Source organism: Nannospalax galili, unplaced genomic scaffold (assembly GCF_000622305.1).
Source record: "Nannospalax galili isolate Female #2095 unplaced genomic scaffold, S.galili_v1.0 scaffold664, whole genome shotgun sequence".
Taxonomy (NCBI): Eukaryota; Metazoa; Chordata; class Mammalia; order Rodentia; family Spalacidae; genus Nannospalax; species Nannospalax galili.
In genome coordinates, this window is record NW_008354274.1 from 1,485,404 (window position 1) to 1,507,592 (window position 22,189).

Genomic DNA, 22,189 nt, shown 5'->3' on the forward strand with positions numbered 1-22,189 from the left:
TGTGTGTGTGTGTGTGTGTGTGTGTGTGTGTGTGTGTGTATACACGTGTAGAGGTCAGAGATAGACATGAAGTGTCTTTCTCAATCTTCTCCATCATATTTTTTAAGCAGGGTCTCTGACTAAACCTGGAGCTCACTGATTCAGCTCAGTTAACTAGCCAGAAAACACCAGGGAGCCTCCTGTCTCCACTTCCACAGTACCGAGACTCCTGCCACCACTATGCCACCACTGTTTCTGGCTCCTTTATTTTTGGTCTTTTTGAGACAGGGTCTCCCTCAAACTCACAAAGATCCACCTGCCTCTGCCTCCCAAGTGCTAGGATTTAAAGGCATGTGCCACCATGCCTGGACCCTTCCTTTTTTTAAATTTTTAAATTTATTTTTATTTTATGTATAGGAGTGTTATGACTGCATGTATGAAAGTACACTCATGTCATGCAGTGCCCATGGAGGCCAAAAGAAGGAGCTGGATCCCCTGGAACTGGAGTTACTGGCAGTTGTTAGCTACCATGTGAGTGCTGGGATTTGACCCTGGGTCTTCTGCAAGAGCAGCCAGTCTTCTTAACCACTGAGCCATCTCTCCAGGCCCCCCTCCCCCAACCCCCCAGTCTACCTTTTTTTTTTTTTTTTTTTGTCTTTTTGAGACAGTGTCTCCCTGTAGCCTGAGCTGGCCTGGAACTCACTATGTAGACAAGGCTGGCCTTGAACTCACAGAGATCCACTTGCCTCTGCCTCCCAAGTCTGGGATTAAAGGCATGCACCATTACACCTGGCTTCTTCAGTCTTCCATTTTTATAGAGCATGTGCTTTGATCTTTTCTGAGTAAAAAAAAAAAAAAAGGTAGTTTAGCTGGGTATAGAACTAGAGGTTCTAGAGGTTGATAGGGATTTTTTTCAGCCCCTCCAAGATCATTATCTGTTACTTTTTTGTCTCTATAGTGCTCTGGCAGAGAAGAGCCTTTTCAATATGCAGAACTTTAAGTTCTCCTTCCACATTCTATGAATTCAAGGCTATCCCTCCTGCCCCCTACATGGACATAAAGTCCCGAGTCCTAAAAGGCCAGTGAAGTGCTGGGGAGATGGCTCAGTCAGTACAGTCTAGTGCTTGCCTTACAAGCATGGGGCCCTGGGTTTGATCTGCAGTACCCATGTTCAAAAATAAAGTTGGGTGTGGTGGTGTGCACTTGTAACCCCAGCTCTGGGAGGCTGAGACAGAGGATCCCTGGGACTTACTGGCTGGCCAGTCTTGCCTAAGTGATGAGCTCCAGGCCAATGAGAGACCCTGTTTCAAAAGAGGTGTATGGTGTCCCTGAAGGTGAAACCTGTGGCTAAACTCTGATCTCCACACACATATGTACACATGCATACCTGCACATATACATATGGACACACACACACACACACACACATACACACAGACCATTGAAGACCCACAGCTTCAGATTCAGCATAGCTCTCACTGCTTTGACACCTGGAGGTTTTGCTGTTTTTCTTTTGAACCCACTGATAATTTTAAAATTTCAAGCCAAGTGTGGTGGTGCACACCTTTAATACCAGCACTGAGGAGGCAGAGGCAGGTGGATCTCTGTGATATTGAGGTCTCAATAGCAAGTTACAGCCAGGAATACAGAGAAACCCTGCACCCCCCCCCAATTAAATAAATAAACGATAAAATAATGAAATAAGGGGCTGGAGAGATGGCTCAGTAGTTAAGAACACTGGTTGTTCTTGCAGAAGACCAGGATTTGAATCCTATTACCCACATGGTAGCTAACAACTGTCCATAACTCCAGTTCCAGGGGATCTGACGGCCTCTTCTATCCTCTGTGGGCATTGCACAACACAGGTGCACTTACCTACATGCTGGCAATACACACATACACATAAAATAAAAAAATAAATAAAATATTAAAAAAATAATGAAATAAAATAAAATGTATCTATGGCTCTCTTGTTTTCCACCCCAAGTTCTGTTTCTGCCTGCTGATGGATTTATACCTATCCCTTAAAATACCTCCAGTTCTCTTCTTCATCACAAAGATTTGGAGGTAGAAGATGAATTTATAAAGAATCATGGGAGGGGCTTGGAGAGATGGCTCAGTGGTTTAAGAGCACTGGCTGCTCTTGCAGAAGACCCAGGTTTGGTTCCCAGTAGCCACATGGTGTCAGTAACTCCAGTTCTAGGGGAATCCAATGCCCTCTTCTAACCTCTACGGGCATTGCATACATGGATGCACTTACATACATGCAGGCATACACTCATGCACATAAAATACAAATAACAATTTTATTTTTTAAAAAAAGAATCCATATGATCACAGCTGGGTGAATCTGCATCTTTTCTTGTCAATATGATATAATGAAGGCTACACTTGGAAGAGAGCCCTGGGTTTCTTTGGTAAACCCCTCTCTAGACCCGGGTCCCTTCAGAGGCATGCAGGTCATCCTGACGGTAACTCTACGAGGGCACTCACTGGTGGGTTGCTGGGCTCACAAAGATACTGTGCAATAAGAATGCTCCTTGGGGCTCTGGATATAGCTCAGTTGATAGAGTGTTTGTTCAGCATGCACAAAGTTCTGGATTCTATCTCCAGCCCTGCATAAACTGAACATAATGGGTGAATACCTCTAATTCTAGCACTGAGGAGGTGGAGGCTAGAATATCAGAAGTTCAAGGTCATCCTTGACTACATAGCAAGTTCAAGGCTACCCTGGGCTACATGAGATCCTGTTTAAAAAAAATTGGAGGCTTCATATATGGCTCAACAGTTAAGAGTACCAGCGGCTGTTGCAAAGGACCTGAGTTCAGTTCCTAGCACCCATGTCAAGTGGCTTACAACTATCTGTAACTCTGGGGATCTGACATCTTTGGGTACCTGCACATACAGACACACACACAGATACATCTGAAAATACAGTGTTTCTGCTTCTCAACCACACTGAGTCTTCTGGCTACTGTTTGTTTTTGAGACAGGGTCTTCTTATAGCCCCAGCTATCCTGGAACTCACTATGTAGACCAGGCTAGCCTTGATCTCACAGAGATCTGCCTGACTCTGCCTCCTGAGTGCTAGATTAAAGGTCTGTGACACCACACTCAGCTACTGGCTACAGTTTTAAGAGTTCTTCCAAACTCATGTGGTGGCTCATGTCTGTAATCCCAGCATTCAGGAGACAGACACAGGAGAATTGCTGCAAGGTTGAGGCCAGCCTGGGCTACATAGCACCTTCCAGATCAGCAAGATATAATGAGACCTTGTCTCAACAAAAATTAAAACAAAACAAAATAAGAACAGAAAACTGTTCTCCCAAGCTGGTGTGGCGGTGCGCACTGACGGTCCCAGCACTGTGCTTCAGGGTCTGAACATGCACTTGACCTTCCACTTCATTTGCCTATATTATTTTCCATCAAAGTCACTCTGAAGGGCAGGGAAATGGCTCAGTTGGTAAAGGGCTTGCTTGCAAACACATGGACCTAAATTTCATCCTCAGAATCCACGTAAAAAATCCTAGGTGTGGTAGTACACACTTATAACCCAGTACTGGCAAAGTAGAGATAGGAAGATGCCTGGGGCTCCCTGGTCAGCCAGCCTAGACTGTTTGATGAGTTCCAGGCCAGTGATCAGTGAGCAACGCCGTCTCAAAAATAAGATGAATTTGATGAATGACCCCTGAGATTGACCTCTAGTCTGTACACACACACACACACACACACACACACACAACAGTCGAACATGAAGACACACATGAGCACACACCCATGCACACATGTGAACATGCAGGCACACACATGCACAGACACATGGTCATGAAAGCACATGAGTGCATATATTAGTGGACACATGCACACACACCCATGTACACATACATAAACATGCAGATACACATGGGTGCACATACAAGCAGACATGCGCACGTGTGCGCACACACATACACATGCACATACATAAGCACATAAACACAGAAGCACAAAGCACAATGTCACTCTAAGTTCTGACTTTATCTCCTAGGAGGATTCAATGCTTAAAACCTTAACAACTTAAGTTTACTGGAAAAAACATCTGTCTTTGCCATGGGAGACTTTCTTCCTGTGGTGTCTTGGCACGTGACAGAGGCTGGGAGGTTCTGAGGCATTTTCTAGGACTTCAGGCAGACACAGCCTTTGGAAGGCATTTCCCCATCTTTCCCCCTCATGTCCCTCCCTAGCTTCAAGGGTGTCTGATGTATCCCCTGGGAGACTCAAGGACATGAGTCTCCTATGGGCTTAGGGATCACAGTTGGGTCTCTGACAGCTAAAGGAAGAGACCTGTGTGTGTGTGTGTGGGTCGTCTGCCTCACTCTCACTCAGGAAAGGGCACAGGTTATGGTCTTTGACACCAGGAAGCAAGGAGACCAGGACTTCCGAGGGAGGAGTGAAAAGGTCTTGGCCCTCAACCAGGACCACTGAGCTAGTTCACTGCATCAGCCTTTCCCATCTCCTCAGGCCCTGTCTGTAGACACAGATCAGAGTATTGCAAATGTAATTTTTAAGTGGACACGGTGATATATGTATATATAAAATCCTAGCACTCAGGAGACTGAGGCAGGAGGACTGCAATGAGTTTGAGGTCAGCCTGGCCTATAGAGTGAGTCTGAGACCAGTTTGGGCTACACAGGGAATTTGAAGTCAGCCTGGGCTACATAGTAAAACTTTGATTTAAAATATAAAACCAAAACCAAAACCCCAAACCAAACAAAATCCCAAATGCTGTTTTTAGAAGCCATAGTGTAGGATTAACAGCCCCTCCCAAACATCAGACCCAGGCTGTGTTGTGTCAAAGACAGGGCTAGGAGCAGCTAGCTGTTTGTTTTCATGGCTAGACCTCACTAATATGGACCAGGTGAATGGGGTGCCTCTCTGCTTCCTGACTATGGATGTGATGTGACCAGTTGCCCACCGTCCTGCTGTCTTGACATCCCAACCATGATGGATTGCACCTTAAACTGTGAGGCAGAATAAATCCTTCCTCTGTTAAGATGATTTGTCAGGGTATGTTATCACAGCAACAGGAAAAGAAACTAGGAGTCTGAACCAAGGTTTGCCTAAACTCCCATCAAAGGTGGTCTAAGCCTTGAGTTGGAAACCAACTCAGACAGAGGTGAGACATTACCCGTTATTCTTGTGGTCACCAAGGCCCATCTCTACTGAGACACAGAGAGGAGAGCACTCCAGACCTGCATGGCCTCCCTCTCACCTGATTCCCGTGTCCTGCCCCGCACCAGCTCGCTCCAGGGCCCGGCCCCGATGGCGTTGAAGGCCTGCATCCTCAGCTCGTACTCTGTCCACTCCTCCAGTTCTTCAATGGTCACCTCCCTCTCCAGCCGGTCGTTGACAACTTGGGCTAGTGCCAAGGATGGGAGGTCTGAGCGCCAGTACTTCACCCTGTAGCCCACGGACTCGGGGTTCCCATTGTACTGGGAATCCGGCAGGGGCTGGCAATGAATGACAGGTTGGAGTGAGTAGAAACCTTACAACAGTTACCTGGCAAGTTCTGAAAGGATGAGCATGTCTTACGGGGTCAACTCCATGGAAATCATTTTCTTAGGAGAATATCCTTGGGGCTTTCTGTCTGTGTGCATGGGTGCTCATATTTACATGCATGCATGTGGGTGTGTGTACACATGTACAGAGTATGGAGGCCAGAGATCAATGCTGGGTGTTTTCCTCTATCATTCTTTATTTTTTTGAGGCAGGGTCTCTCACTGAACCTGGAGCTAAATGATTTGATAAGACTAGCTGGCCAGTGAGCATTGGGTGTCCTCCTATCTCCATCTCCTCAATGCAGGGATTACAGGTGTGTGCCCTCATGTCTGGCTTTTTATGTATGTGTCGGGGATCTGAACTCAGTCTTCATGCTTGTGCAGCTAGTATTTTACTGACTGAGCCATCTCCCCAGCCCCATCCTTGGAACTTTATTCTATTTTCCCTGAAACTTATATTCTGTTAATTCAACAAAAATTCTTTTAGTAACTTTGGCTGGACATAATTTCCTTTCATATATTTTGGCTTAATTTCGTAGGGGAAATGTTCTGATTAAACACTGGGCTGGCTCTCTTTCAGATACTGAGTATGAGCTCTATGTTGACCAAGCTTAGGGGATTATATATCCTGCACCTAGGTCTATCTATGTTCTTTTCATCTAAGAGCACCCCAGTTCCAAGAAGACAGCAAGTGATGCTACCAATTAATAAGAAATTCCAGGCTCCTCTAAGGTCTTACACTAATTACATAATGTAATACATTGTGGTTTAATGACAGGATGAATTTTGGGTATGGTATGGCTAAGCTATGATTCTCAGGCAAGCATGACTGAGGGCTTCCATCCCCACAACCTCACTTACCACCCAGCGAAGCCGTAGGCTGGTCTCACTGGCTGTCCGGACTGTGATACTGGTTGGAGCCACATCAGGTGGGGCCTGCAGGGTTTGGATGACCCGGGATGACTGGCTAAAGGGGCTAGGACCTACGATGTTCACCTGCCTCATTCGAAACCTAAAGGGGAAACCATGAACCAGTGTGACTCCATAGCAAAAGGCAACAGAACTGCATAAGACCAGCTCTCCACAGATGTGTGTCTTCCTGTGCCACAAAGACCCTGGCTCAAGGACACTCTTTCCTACCTACTTTGGGGAGGAATGTAGGTTCTATATATGGCTGCTATGAAGGATAGTGTTCATTGTCAACTGGGAAACATCTGGAATTATCTGGGTGACAGACCTCTGGGCATGCCTGTGGAGGATTATCTTGATTGTGTTAACTGAGGTGGGAAGCCCCAGCCACTGTGGGGGCACAATTCCCTGGCTGGGATCCTGGACTGTGTGAGTGGAGAAGGGAGCTGAGCAGCAGCATCCATCACTCTCTGCTTCCTGATTGTGAATGTCATGTGACCAGCTACTTCAAGCTCCTACTACCTTGACTTCCCCACCATGATGGACTGAATCCAACATAAACCAGAATCATAAACCTTCCTTAAGCTGCTTTTGTCACAGCGTCAGGACAAAAAGTCAGATAGCCCTTTTGCCAAAAACGCTTCAGAGAATGGAGTCTTGTACAACCCAAATGAGTTGGATTCCTGGGTGAAGAAAAATTGCTTGGAGAAGGGGGTAGATATTTAAGTGGTCAGTGGCCACTGGCTGCCTCAGGTTTGGAGTAACCTTAAGGGATTAAGGTCATTCGATGGAACCAAGTGCCACAAAGTTTCCACCAAAGGTAGATTTGAAAGTCCAGGGTATCTCTGTAGCCCACTCACATCCTGACATTGAGCACAACACCAAGCACATGTAAGGCCTTTGGCAGTCAACTCATCCCTCCTTCCTAATAAAGTAGGTGTGGGTGGTGTTAGATGTCCTGTAAGGTCTGGGTAATGTCTCTGGTTCTGTGACTTCATTTTTTTCTCTCTCTCCAGTACTAAAGATTGAACCCAGGGCCTTGAACATGGTAGGAAAGCACTCTAACAATGATTCATGTGTGGTGGTTTGAATGAGAATGTCCCCCATAAGCTCCAAGTATTTGAACATTTTGTCCCCAGTTGGTGGCACTGTTTTGGAAGGTCTTAGATGCTGTAGGAAGCACATCACTGGGGGCAGGCTTAGAGAGTTCTTAAGCCTTGCCAGATCTTGAGTCACTCTCTTGCTTCCTGTGCCTGCCTGAAGGTGTGAGAGCTTAGCTTCCACTCCTCCTCCAGCCACCTCTGCTGCCATGCAGGACTCATGCCCCTTTGAAACTGTAAGCTCAAATAAACTCTTCCTTCTATAAGTTGCTTTGGTCTGTGTCTCTATCACAGCAACAGAAAAGTGGCTAATACAGTAATTGGTGTCAGAGGGGGCGGTTGGCTGTGAAGAACCTGACCATATGGGATTTTGGAAGAATGTGGAAGTATTTGTAACTTTGGGCTGGAAAAGCCATTGAGTGCTTAGAGTTTGTTGCTGTGGAGCTTGGAACAGTTATGCCGAAAGAGTTGTGGACAATGGAGGCCTGGCTTGTAAAACTCGAAAGGGAAGCAGAGACTATCAGGGCTGTTTGTGTCTTGAATTGAGAATCTGTGGGTTCTGGTCAGCTGGGCTGAAGAATCAGCAGTGACTGAGAAGAGACCAGAACCACTGAAGTGAGACCTTTGCTTTCCTGGGACAATTGATGCTGGTTAGCTGGGGCTGAAAAATCAGCTCTTAAGTAACAAAAGACCAGCATCACCGTGGCAGAATCTTCTGGGAAGTATTTCCTCAGGGTCAGTGCACAGAAGCTATGGTCCAGAGGGGGCCTTTGTCTTCATCTCAAGCTGGAACCTGACTTGATAATGTGTAAGAGAGTCTCCTGCATGGTTCTGGTGTTGAGAGTGTGAAGGGGTCACAGAGAGCAGCTGAGGCTTGGCACCCTGAAAGGCCAGGAAAGGCCATTGGTGAAAGTGAAGCCTCAGTTGCAGTGAAGACCCCAAGACTGAAAGGGTCATGGAAAGGATCTGAGACTTTGCACTTTGGGAGGCCAGAAGAGGCCATTGATGAGGGTGCAGTCTTAGTTTCAGTGGAGACCCCAGCTTTTTGGAAATGCTAGGACCACGTGATGAACCACCAAAGGCAGCAGCAGGTGTGGAATGGAGCTGGCCTGGGTCTGCTAGACAAGCTGTGTGCTGTGGACTGTAGAGTCAGAGAAGTGGGGCTGCCAAAACTGTTTGGAGCCCAGAAGATCGTGAGTGAATCCCAGATGTCCAGCCCTGAGCTACTTTGCTGGATTTAGGTTTTGCTTAGGTGTGCCCAAGTCTTTCCTTTTGAAATAAGACAGTACTTGGTTTTGGATTTTAGAGGAGCCCACAGTTAAGAGACTTTTAAAAGAGACTATGGACTTTTAAGTGTCTGGATTTTTTTAAGGACTGTGGGACTTTTAAGGTTGTACTATCTTACGTTGTGATATTGTTAACATCATATCTTGGAGACAAGAAACAGAAAGGTTATGGTTTAATAGTGATGTGTTTGTGTGTTAAGTTGAGAAGGGGTCAATTGTGCTGGACAGCTTTAGTGTCAACTTGACATACCTGGGTAGAGGGAGCCTCAATTGGTGAATTGCCTCCTTTGGACTTGTCTGTGCCATGTCTGTGGGGCATCTTCTTGATTACTGAGTGATGTGGGAGGGCCCAGCCCACTGTGGGTAGAGCTGCCCCTGGGCAGGTGGTCCTATTTTGCATAAGAAAGGTTGAGCAGGGGCCAGGGAAGCAAGCCAGTAAGCAGTGTTCCTCCATGGCCTGTGCTCAGCTCCCACCTCCAGGTTCCTGCCCTGAGTTCCTAACTTGGGATCCCTGACGAACTATGACCTGAGAGATATAAGCTGAATAAACCCTTTCCCCCAAGTAGGTATCGGTCAGAGTATTTTGTCATGGCAATTGAAGGCAAATTAGAATACCATGTCATGAGCCCCTCACTGGGAATTCCAGGTAGGTGCTCCACCACTGAGCCACATGGCCAGTCTCTCACTGGAGGAGTCTAGGCAGGTGCTCTACCTCCGATCCATGCCTCCAGCCCTCTTTTAACTTTTTATTTTGAGACAAGGTCTTGCTATGTTGTTGATGCTGACCTTGGACTTACTCTGCAGCCAAGGCAGGACCTTGAACTTGGAATCCTCCTGCGTTGGCCTTCCGAGTAGCTGGGATTCCAGGTCTGCACCACCACACTCGGCTGTGTCTCCTCTCTATATAATTATTTGAACTGAATTTACATTTAATAAAAACCCTAAGCAAGGGCACATGTTAATTTCAGAGATTCCCTAAATTAACATGAACTTGAGATGGGGACAGGGTTTCCTAATCACAGCTTCTGATCATTGGAATAATTATACTCTTGTGTAATTCTACATGTCCAGTCTTGAATCTCAGAGGCTCGTTTGAAGCTATAGGTTTTTCTCAAAAAAAAAAAAAAATCGGTGTATTGTGTCTTGATTCATCCACTGTATGCTTAGGAGGAGTGTTCAAGTGAATAGATTTTAAGACATCTCTCTCATCAGCGTTTTTTTTTTAAAGTCTAACTTTGTTATTATACTACAAAACTGTTCTTCATGAAGATGTAATTTCACCCTTCACTCTTTGAATTAGTCATTCTTACTCATTCATTTCCCCCGAATCACACGAAATGAACCCATCCTGGCAGAGCAGTGACATTATCAAACTCAACATCTGGTGGTAACTGGAAATTTCATCTCTTTGGTGGATGTTACGGGAACCTATAGCATCGCTAACGGCTCGGGATCGTGTTACCCTTTATGAAGGCCAAGGATTTACAGCCTGGGCAAGCTGTGGGATCAAGAGGCAAAAGGTTAAATGACATGTTAACTGCTTGAAGAGAAACAGAAGGGAACGCCTGAGACATCTGCATTGTTCAGAGTCCTGGGAGCTCTGCAAAGAAAAGCGCCACACATTTTCCTGGTTAGTTTTTCTGTATTGCACTTTGATGGAAACATGTGGCCAGCCTACCCATCCCAACACAGTCTCCTCAGAATGATTCTCAGTGGTGTATCTTGCTTTCGTCTTCAAGTTTTGATGTACTATTATTGCTACGTAACGCATTCTTTGTGTGCAGGTTGTGTTTGTGTGTGTGTGTGTGTGTGTGTGTGTGTGTGTGTGTGTATGCACAAGTAGAAGCCAGAGGTCATGGTGGATGTCTTTCTTGATCACTCTCCACTTTACTTTTTTGAGATAGGGTTTCTCATTGACCCCAGAGCTAACCAATTCAGCTAGAGTGACTGGCTAGTTAGCCCCAGTGCTGGGATTATAGGCATGTGCTGCAGCCTTCTAAGTGGTAGAACTGCCTATAGATACTCATGCCCAGACAGTCCCAAGGACCCACCTTTCTCTGTCTCCCCAGCACAGGGATTGAAACTGCATGCTACTATGCCTGGCTCTTTTTTTTTTAAATTATGAATTATGTGTATATGTGTGTTCTGTGTGTGGGTATGTGCACTTGAGTGCAGTGCCTATGGACTCCGGAAGAGGGCACTGGATTCCCTTTAAAATTATTTATTTTTATTATTTCTTATGTGTATGAGTATTTTCCCTGCATGTTTGTAAATGCAGCATATGTGTGCATTCCATGGAGACCAGAAGAGGGAGTTGGATCCCCTGGAACTGGAGTTACAGACAGTTGTTAGCTAGCTGCTATGTGGTGCTGGGAACTGAACCCGGCTCCTCTGTAAGAGCAGCCAGTGTTCTTAACCACTGAGCCATCTCTCCAGCTCTGGAACCCCTTATTTTTAAGTGGTTTTATAAGTGGGTACTGGGGATCCAAACTCAGGTCTTCATGCTTATACAACAAGCACTTCATCAGATGAGCCATCTACTTATAGAATTTTGATGTACACATGACACCTGGTTTTCTACTACAACCACCACCTCCACCCCTCATAGCTGCTCACCATCTGTGGTTCTCACCTGTAGTGGGTATATGGCGTGAGGTTTGGAATCTCCAGCATCTGGGCATCAGGTTCGTTGTCTTCCTCATAGAGGGTGACCCACTCCTCCTCATCCCCTATGGCACCAACCTGTGGAAAGGATTCTGAGATGAACTGGGCTTGCCGCAGTGACTGAGGTTGCCTGGTACCTGGTGTGCATTTGCCTGGGTATGATGGGCTGAGCAGAGCTGCCTGTATCTTACACCTGGGATATTCTGGGTCCTGCACACGCACCTTTCTTGCCTTGGAGATCCAGGCTCCTGGTATTCCCAATATAGCACCTTAGAGGGTTCTAGTTCAAAGCTCAGTCAAGAGCTTGGTCTCAAAAGTTCCTGTTCTGTGGCTCAGAGACTCTAGGTGATCGTGGTGGTTGGAATGAGTGTGTCTCTGATAGGATCCTTGTATTTGAATATTTTGCTCTTAGTTGGTGGCTCTGTTTTGTGGCTTTTAGGAGATGTGGCCTTGCTGGAGGAAGCACATCACTGGGGGTGGGCTTTAGCACTGTCCCATTTCCAGTTTCTCTACTTCTTGAGTGTGCTTGAAGATGTGATTGCTCAGCTTTCTGCTTTGGCCGCCTCCTGTCATGCCTTCCTGCCATGATGGACCCTTCTCCCCCTGGAACTGTAAGCCAAACAAACTCTTCCTTCTATAATCATAGTGTTTTATCACAGCACAGCAACTAATGCAGTGATGGAAAGGACCATCCACACCCTCCTGTCCTCCTCCCATATGACACATAGAAGAGGCCCACAGAGACCCAGCTAGGATTCTATGGACCCAGACCTTCACTAGGGTCTAGAGCCATCTCCACCACATGCTGACCCGAAGGTACCTCCTGACCTTTTCCTCCCCAAGTGTATAGACCATAGAGACTTCACCACTGGCCCTGGCAGTCCTCATACAGAAAGGATGAAGTTTCTATTCTGAGGGCAGAGTATGCAGGCCTTGTCTAGACTTTCAAGAAGAATCTTGAGGGCTGGGAGATGGCTCAGTTGGGAAAGTGCCTGCCATACAAGCACGAAGACTTGAGCTTGATCTCCAGAAACCATATAAAAAAGTCAGGCATGGGGGCTGGAGAGATGGCTCCAAGGTTACAAGCACTTGCTGCTCTTGCAGAAGACCAGAGTTTGGTTCCCAGCACCCACATAAGGCAGCTCACAACAACCTGTAATTCCAGCTCCAGGGGATCCAACACCCTCTTCTGCACCCCGTGGGTACTGCACTCAAGGGCACACATTCACATATAGACAAACATATACACATAATTTAACAAAAAGTCAGGCTTGGAGGCACACACTAGTAATCCCAGTGCAGGGGAGATAGAATCAGGGAGATCTCTGGGGCTTGCTGCCAGTCAGCACAGTTGAATCAGTGAGCCCCAGGCCTATCTCAGAAAACCCAAATGGACAATGTCCTGAGGAATGGCACCCAAGGGTGACCTCTGGCCTACACACACACACACACACACATACACACACACACACTCACACAGTCACATACACTCTCACTCACACACACACATGCACACACACACACACACCCTCACACAGTCACACACACAGTCACACACATGCACACACTCACACACACACTCTCACTCACACACACACACTCACACACTCTCACACACACTCTCTCTCTCTCTCTCTCTCTCTCTCACACACACACACACACACACACACACACACGTACATCAGGGCAGAGCTTGTCTGAGGAGGACACTCCCTGTACAAATACTTGCCCTTCCTAAGTCTGCTGGTGCAGCCCTTTGGGGTGTCCTTAGTGCTCCCTCAGCATCCTTTCCCAAGCCCAGGGTTTTGCCCACAGGTTTTATACCCTCTGTGAACACCATGCCCCACTGGCTTGCTCTGTTAGCATTTGCACATTTATACTTCCTGTGACCCACTAACCTGAGCCCAGCCACACCTCTCCCTCTGCCTGTTCCTGAAACCCTACTGTGTGATGCATTTTCTCCTTCTGCCTGCACAGCTCCCTCCACCCTGCCCATGACACCCAGGGCTGTCCCAGCCAGAACACACAGGGGATACCATGGTGCCAGGAAGCCTGAGGGTCCTAAGAGTTGTACATTTGATGTCTGTAGCTCTGTTGCAGGAAATCAGCCTTCATACAGCTATGTGACTCTGGGGACCATGGGATGCAAACAGAAGGCAGGCTGTGAGCTGGCCCAGCTGGGCTCAGCCTGGGCCTGGCATTTAACACCACATAAGTGACTTAAATGAGAGAATAGGCCCTGTGCTCATTAAGTTCACAGAGGAAACTGAGTTGGCAGGTGGCCAAGCCATGGAGGGCAACCTGAGAATTTATGGTGACCTTGGTAAGCTGCAGAAATGTATGCAGAGGCTGAGGAAGAGCCAGGAAACAAGAGTGCTGGCAGCTTGTTTCCTGGAGCAGAGGAGGAGCCACGCAGAGCTCCAGGTGGTCTAAATACAGCCGGAAAATACTGCAGAGGAGTAAAGGTAGAGTTGGCATAGGGACTCAGACTGTGTGTTTCTAGTCTCCATCCAGCAGGGCTGGAGAGGAACCAAGGCACATGCCTGTATGCACCTGCACAGGCCTGTATGCACTGTACATGCATACAGGCCTGCACATGCCTGTATGTACTTGTCCACATGTGCACACTGGCACAAACCAGTGCAGTGTATGCACCTGCACACTTGGATGCACTTGGACACACCTGTATGTCCCCACACACGTACATACTGGCAAAAATCTGTATGCACCTGTGCACACCTCTATGCAGTTGTACATGACTGTGCGCATCTGTGATCATGTGTCCACACTGACACAAACCTGTATGTACTTGTGAACACCTGTATGTACTTGCACACATGTGTATATATCTGCACAAACCTGCACACATTCATATGCACTTGTACATGTTTGTATGTACCTGAACATGTGTACACACTGGAACACACCTGCATGCATTGTATACACCTACACAGTATACACATCTGTATACACTTGTATGCTCTTGCACACACCTGTAGCTATCTGTTTGCGCTCATATACATTTGTAAGCCACTGAATATACATATATGTTCTTGTATACTTATATGTACCTGTATATACCTGCAATGCCTTTATGCACCTGTATACACATGTACACATTGTACACACCTGCATGCACTTGCACACACCTGTATGTTCTTGTATATACATATAGGTACCTGTACATACCTATAATGCCATTATGAACTTGTAAACACATATATAAACCTGCACATATCTGTATGAATCTGCACACACATATAGGCACTTAAACACAGCTATAGGTAGGTACATGTACACACATGCAATGCCTTTATGTACCTGCACAAACATGCACCAGAATGTACCTGTATACACTTGCAGTAACCACAGGCATTTACATATACCTGTATACACTCCCACATATGTGCATTCACTTGCAATGCACTGCACACATTTATAGGCACTTGTACACACCTGTCCACACCTGCATATATGTGTACATACCTGCATGTACCTATAGGTGCTTGTACATACCTGTTCACAGTGCTCTGTGCATCCCAGTTGAAGAGCAAAAATGAGGCACATGTCCCCAGATGAACAAGCTGAGTTCCAGTCCCACCATGGAGTACTATTTAGCCATGAAGAGGCATGAAGTATGGGCACATGCTTTTAGATAAACAAACCTGCTGGGTGAAAGCAGCCAGTTCTCCAAGCCTACATAGTGTAAGAGTCCCCTTTATGAGAAACCTAGGGTGGGATGGCCTATAGAGAAGGGTGGAGTAGAAAGGAACTAGGAGAAACTGGGTATGAAGTATTATGTGGGGGTATGTGAGGAAAATGTTTTGGAACTTAGTAAAAGAGGTAGAAACACATTGTAAATCTCCCGATTTGGGAACTTTACTCTTTAAATGGTTAATTATGTGTTCTGTGAATTTCATCTCAATAAAAACAGGTGCATTAAAATAAAAAGGTGGGATCCTAGCCCAAAACACTGAGAGGAAAGAGCTGAAGGTCAGAGCGGGTAGTGAGGGGCTGGGATTCTTGAAGAAGCACAACAGTTGAAAGGGGGCAGTAGATGGGGAGGAGATGGCCACCTTGGAGGCTGCAGGGCAGGAGGGTGCCCTCAACCACCATGCATCTTGGTAGCCATGGATGTCCAGCCTCCACTCCCACCACCTGGGCTCTGCATTGAGGAGTTGCTTCGAGCTTTTTATCTGCTAACTCCTTTGTGCTGAGCGAGGGGAGCAGAAGTACACTTTAACTGATCCTCCAAGTCTCCTAGGCATGACTGTGGACACTCATTTACCTTTGAAAAGCAACTCCTTTCTCTGCCTGTCTCTGGCCTTCCAACCACACCCTTGCAGCCCTGGATGAAGGCTGGTCCCAGACATCCTCCAGATCCTCCTTTGCCTTGATGCGTAGCATGCTTGGCTCAGTCTGTCTTCCTCCCTGGCACAGACACATCCACCTGGGACTGGGACCTTCCCTGGCCCTGTGGACACCCCAAGTACCCGACCTGTTCAGGCATCACACGGTGGGGTGACTCCCACCTGTGTGGGCTGCTGTGGGGCTGCATGGATGAGGGAAGCAGCTCTTGACTCAGGCCATATGACCAAGAGGACTGAGGAGAGAAGTGGCAACATGTGAGCTGCTGCTCAGAGGAGAAGGTGAGGTATACTGGGGTGCTGGAGGGGCAGGAGGACAGGGAGATGGTTAGCTAAGCCAAGCTGTTCTCTCTGCACATGGGGAGACTATTTATCTGCAAAGCTCAGAGGTGAGGACCAAGCTTTATGGTGCAGGGGTCATAGGTCCCTACTCAATCCTCCCCATGTGAGAGAGTCTCAGAGAACAGAGATCTCCTGCATTGCCACCATCCCATAGCTGGTCTCTAAACTGTCCACTATGGAGGAGATGTCTGGTTCTCTGTGTGGCTTCCATTCTGCTAAGTTCAATCTACAACTTCAGAGCTCCAACTAAACTGATGGAGACAATGGAGATGGATCCACAGTCACACATCCCTGCCCTTCCTGCTAGATCTCCTTTCTGTAGGATGCTGATTTTGGGGTGGGCCAGATGACTGGCATGCCCAGGTGGGTACCCTTGGCTCTATCTGGCTCTGCCTGCCACATTCCCCCACAGTCCCTGTTTGTCATTACCTGAAGGTACCACATGACCTCAAACACCTATTGCAGACCTCTCTCTAGTTTCCCTAAAAATATCTACTTCTCCCCCTGACTTCTCTAGGCAACTGCCAGCACCTTCAGGAAGCCTCCATGGACAGTGGTCCCTGCCTCTTGCTCTGTCTTCCAGAAACCTCCATGGACAGCAGCTCCTGCTCTCTGGATCCCTCTTCTGGAAGCCTCCATAGAGAGCAGCCCCTGTTTCTCACTCCCCTGCCCAGGCAGCCAGCATGTGATGTCTTAGGCCATCCGTCACCTATCTCTGACATGGTGTGGGTCATGTTCCTCAAAGTGAGCTTTTGAAAACAATGACTCATACAAACACAGGGTGTGTCAATGACTCATTTTGCTCAAGGAGGAACCCAGCAGGGTAGTAAAATTAGTGTAGAGGAGAATATGACTCAAAGTAGGTAGAGTCATCAGGAAAAAAAATGCTTTGGCTAGGGAGATGGCTCAGTCAGTGAGGTGTCTGCTATGCAAACATGAGGACCTCAGTTCAATCCCCAGAACCAGTGTGAAAGAGCAATCCCAGCTCTGGGACAGTGGAGACAGGTGGATCTCTGCTGCTCACTGACTGGCAAGCCTAGTCAATTTGCTGAGCTCCAGGTTCAGTGAGAGACTGTCTCAAAAAACATGGTGGAGTCCACCTGTTGCCTCCACATGCACCCGTGAGCACACATATGCACGTGCGCGCACACACATACACACACACACACACACACACACCCCTCACACAAATAAATAAGAAAGAATGCCCAAATAAGATTGAAAAATTGGAAAGAAGAGTAGTTACTAGAGCAGTTACTCTAACCTCTAGTTCAGCATCAGCAACTTTACAGGTTAGCTCCTAACATCACAATGTCTGGCCAATCAACATGCAAGAAATCAGACACACCTGATTTCTGTAAGGCTTGAGGGAGGGCAGGCAGCCTATCAAACAAGGCCCCAGTAGCTACTCAGCAAACTGTCCCACAGGTCAAATCCAACCCCCTTCTTGTTTCTGTTGATAAAGTTTTATTGGTGCACAGCCATGCTCATTGGTATGTATGTTGTAGATGGCTATGCCTTCACAGATGCACACCTCCAACAGGGACCATCTTGGCCAGGAAAGGATTTACTATACAGCCCCTTCCAAGGAAGGCATCAACCTTCTCAAGTGCACCCCCTAGAGGCACAAAGCAAACTTCCTAGTGGTCCTGCTTGGCTCTTACTGCTACCACTCACATGCAGATACTGGGTCTCATTCATCACTGTACCTCAGCATCTCCCCCAGGGTCCAGTGTAAATCTTGGTGTTCAGCTCTGTTTGCTTAACACACAAATGGCCATGTGTGAACGATTTTTAAACCAGTTTAGAAAATGTAACCCATCATTTTTCTTATAGACCCTGATGAAAAACATATATTCCTACAACAGAATGTTTACATCGTTATCTGAAGAGGCCAGGATTGTTTAATCCTTGCCCAGCTCCTCTGGTTCAGTAAACTTTCAGACTATCACGCTGGAGTGTTCTAGAAGTAAGTGACTGGCTGCTAACAGCACACTGGACACAGAGTGAGACAGGACTCTAAAGATAAAACAAATTGAAGCTCCCCTAGGGAAGATGGGATTTAGAAAGGCTTTCTCCCCTTTGTTCTCCGAAAGCCAACAAACAGCACTTTATAAAAACTTATTATAGAAGCCGATATTTCTGCCCACATTTCAAACGCTGCTCGGCAGGGGCAGGTCTTTGGCCACATTAAGGAGTGCACAGTTCCTCTGAGAAGGTGACAGGACTGTGGCGGCCCAACCATGCCCCACAGGAAAGCGGATGGCTTACCTGCCCCCACATCAGTCTGTATTTGGCACCAGCTGGTCAGGGGCAGGACCTCTTTGGACATGACATTTATTTAATAACTAAGGGTCTCAGAGCCTGCCACCCCTGCCAAGCAGACTTTCTACACAACTGGAGTTAGAGGCATTAAGTCTCTTGTTTCAGCTGGGCTTCTGGCAATTTGGGGGGGGGGAATCCAGTGGCCAGTGGCCTGGGTAGGACCTCTCCCTCACCCCCAGTTTGGTGGCTACTCAAAGGACACTCAGTAACCTCATCTCAGAGGCAATCACACAGACAGTGAGGAGGGAGGAGGAAGGATGGGCGAAGCAGCAGCTCTCCTCTCATGCAGGGCCTAGGAGAGGGGGAAAGACATTTCCAGAACTCTGTCCATGGAAACCTGCCAGCCCATGCACCCTGCTTGGCTGAAACACCACTGTCAGCAGGAAAACTGCTCCTCTAGCAACTTTGCAGAAACCCAGACCCTGTGGCTCAGAGTGGTGTCCCCACATCCGAGCCAAATGAAGCCTTCTCAAAGGAGGTGCACTGGAGGGCATGGAGGCAGAGGGACAGATGGGGCTCCTGCACATGTGCTTCTGGCAAAAGCATAGCCCATCCAGGAAGGAACTGGAGGCCTAAAGGCCAGTTCCCCCAGAACAGATCCGGAACCTTTGCAAACTAATGAGTTGTTAAGGGGATTCGCCTTGGCCCATGATTGATCTCAGCTGGCAAGGAGGCCGCCTGCTTTGAGTGCTCTGAGACAGAGGGAACCGGATTTGCAAAGCCCTTCTCGCCTGCTGGCTAGTTTCCGGAGTTCAGTTTTCCCTTTTGTTTCTTGTATGTATGTGCATGTGTATGTGCATGATGAGACCAGAGGTCAACCTTGATTGTCACTCCTCAGGAGCTATCTACCTTGTTTTTAGAGACAAGGTCTCTCACTGAACCTGGGACTCAACTGATGAGGCTGGCTGGCCAGAGAGACCCAGGGATCCTCCTATCTCTAGCTCCCCAGTGCTGGGGTTTTAAGCATGTGCCAGCACACCTGGCCTTTCACATAAGTGCTGGGGGTTGAACTCAGGTCCTCATGCTTGCACAGAGAGCAATTTACTGGCCGAGCCATCTCCCCAGCCCCTAAACATTCTTATCTTCCAAAGCAGGAGTGGGACAAGGCCGTCTGGATTTCCTGCAATATTCTTCCAGTCCTTACCTCTGCTTTTGGGGTTCTCCAGTACTGGCTCTCGGTCTCCCTCTGGCTTCCCATGGTTCCTCAAACAGCATTTTTCTCTGCCTTCCTCCTCTGTCTCCCTGAGGCTCTTAGCTTCCTCCTAGCCTCATATTATCCTGTCACAAGACCCTGAGGTACCTGTTCCAGAAGTTCTCTGCCTCTTTTTGGATGATGCTGAGGCCTAGCTCAATGGACTTAAAATGCCTTTTTGTTGCCATAAGAAGACAAAGGAATGGGTTGGGGTGTTCAGCTGTTGGCCTCCCAGGTGGCTATGGTGGCCATATGCTCTGGTGAGTCAGCATCTCTTACAGCAAGTTTGAGAGCCGCAGATCCCTCACATACATGGCCCAGAATGACATGCTCCCCCTCCACAAAAAAGGGATATGGATTAAAGTTCTTTGATAGTTTTGTATTTGGGCCCCTGTGTTACAGTCATAAATACGGTGAGAGGGACCTAGGGTTCCTGTCCACACCGACAGTCAGGGGGACTCTGACCAGAACTCTGTTTAATGGCTCTGAATGTCTTGCTGCACTGACCTGGCCCTGGATGTCCTGGTTCCATGCTGCCTGTCTCTGCTATGTCCCAGGTTGCTGTAACACACACCACAGAAGCCCATCTCTTGAGACTCCAGTTCTAGAGGCTGAAAGTGCAGCACTGGATGTACTGGGGAGAGCCCACTTCTGGGAAAAGGTCACAACTCAAACTCTGAAGCATGGTTTCTCCTGGGCGTGTTTGGCTTTAGTGTCTTTGTAAAGTCCCCAACTCACAGGCAGGAACCAATGTGAGCGGGGCCATCTGCTTTTCCCATGCCTGCTTCCCTGGCCTGGACAGTTGCTTTCTGTGGAAACTTCAACAATGAATGCCCCATGCACTCCTCTCCACTACCTCCTGACAGAGGCAGCCCCATCTTGGAATCTGGGACAAACAGCCCTTTTAAATGCAACTTGACCTATGATCTGTTGGTCTCACAATTTCAGAGTCAGAAGTTGGGTGCGTTAGAATGTGCTGATAATCCAAGCACTAGGGAGGCTGAGGCTGTAAGTTCAAGGTCATCCAGGACTTCACAGTGATTCTAAGGTTTGCTGTGTAAGCATGAGGACCTGAGTTTTGATCCCCAGTACCCACACAGAAAGCAGGGTGTGGCTGTGTGCACTTGTAACCCCTGTGCTGGGTGTGGGTGTCAGCAGAGACAGGAACATTGCTGAGGTTTCTTGGCTGCCAGCCCAGCTGAGAAATGGTGAGGTCCAACTTTAGTTAAGAGAGCCTATCTCAAGGGGATAAAGGAGAGAAGAGGGCACCTGGCATTCTATTCTGATGCACACATGCACCATACACATATGTATACACAAGCACACCACACACACATACACACACACACACACAAGACCATGTCTCAAAAAGCAAATAAAAAACCCACCATCACCACTACCAACAGGAACCACACACTCTTTCCTCTCACCAAGCCTCTGCACCCCACACTGGCTGTCTGCTTGGAATGTCCTCTTCCTGCTGACATTGTGGATTCTCTTAAGGTTCAACTTAAACATTACCTCATCCAGGAGCCTCCCCTGATTGCCCTAGTCAGCTACTCACTTGCTTTGAGATGCTCCCAGCAACAGTTCACCACTTTGACCCTTGTAAGCCTTACTGGTATCAGTTGTCAGGCCAAAGATTCATCCTCCCCTCTAAAACCTCTGAGTTCATGGAAGGGGTTCCAGGCTCAGATGCCACCTGGGGCCAGAAATAGCCCAGCCACCTCTATTCTGTAGTCCGACACTTGGAGCAACCAAACCTACCAAACAGTAGGTGCTAAATAAATGCTTGGTGCAAGAGATGAAGGAGATGAAACTAAATGATCAGAGAAATGACACACGGAGACAAACTTAAGACTCCAGCAAAAGAATTAACATGAAGGCACCAGGGCATGGAGCGGTCCTCAAAAGGAGCAGGAATGACAGTTCTGGGCTCCTTAATGAGCTCCGGTGGCTGAGGTTCTAGCACACACTGACCTTTGTTTCCAGAAACGGCATTTGTAGTAAAATGTGTCTCTACATTGTACGTGAGGTGACACCTGGAACTTCAGGATTTTCTTTTCTCCATAGTGTGACTGCATGTGTGGCGTGCATGTGCGTGTGTGTGTGTGTGTGGTGTGAATAATGTATGTGTGTGTGGTATGTTGTGTGTATGTGTGGTGTGAGTGTATGTGTGTGTGGTATGAAGTGTATGTGTATATGGTATGAACAGTGTATGTGTACGATTGTGTGGTTTGTGAGTGAATATGTAGAGTGCATGTGTGTTTGTGAATAGTGTATGTGTGGTGTGAATAGTGTATTGTTTGAGTGTGTGGTTTATGAGTGTATGTTGGTGTGCATGTGTGGTATGTGTTATATGTATATGTGTGGTGTGTCTGGTGTGTGGATGTGTGTGGTGCAGTTGTGATATGTGTGTGTACTTATGGTGTGTTTGTTGTGTTTGGGTATGTATGTATGTGCATATGTATATAGTATGTATGTGGTT

General features: G+C 47.4%; 1 protein-coding gene across 3 annotated transcripts in view; it reads right to left on the minus strand.

Annotated features, from left to right (window-relative positions):
- Positions 1–22,189, minus strand: part of Sdk1 (sidekick cell adhesion molecule 1) — a 1,173,668-nt gene that overhangs the window by 168,091 nt on the left and 983,388 nt on the right. For all 3 annotated transcript variants that reach the window (XM_029555167.1, XM_029555165.1, XM_029555166.1), the window contains 3 exons: positions 11,444–11,553; positions 6,378–6,528; positions 5,231–5,468 (listed from right to left, as the gene is read on the minus strand). In XM_029555167.1, coding sequence (XP_029411027.1) covers positions 5,231–5,468; positions 6,378–6,528; positions 11,444–11,553 — 499 coding nt within the window. The remainder of the gene's footprint in view (positions 1–5,230; positions 5,469–6,377; positions 6,529–11,443; positions 11,554–22,189) is intronic.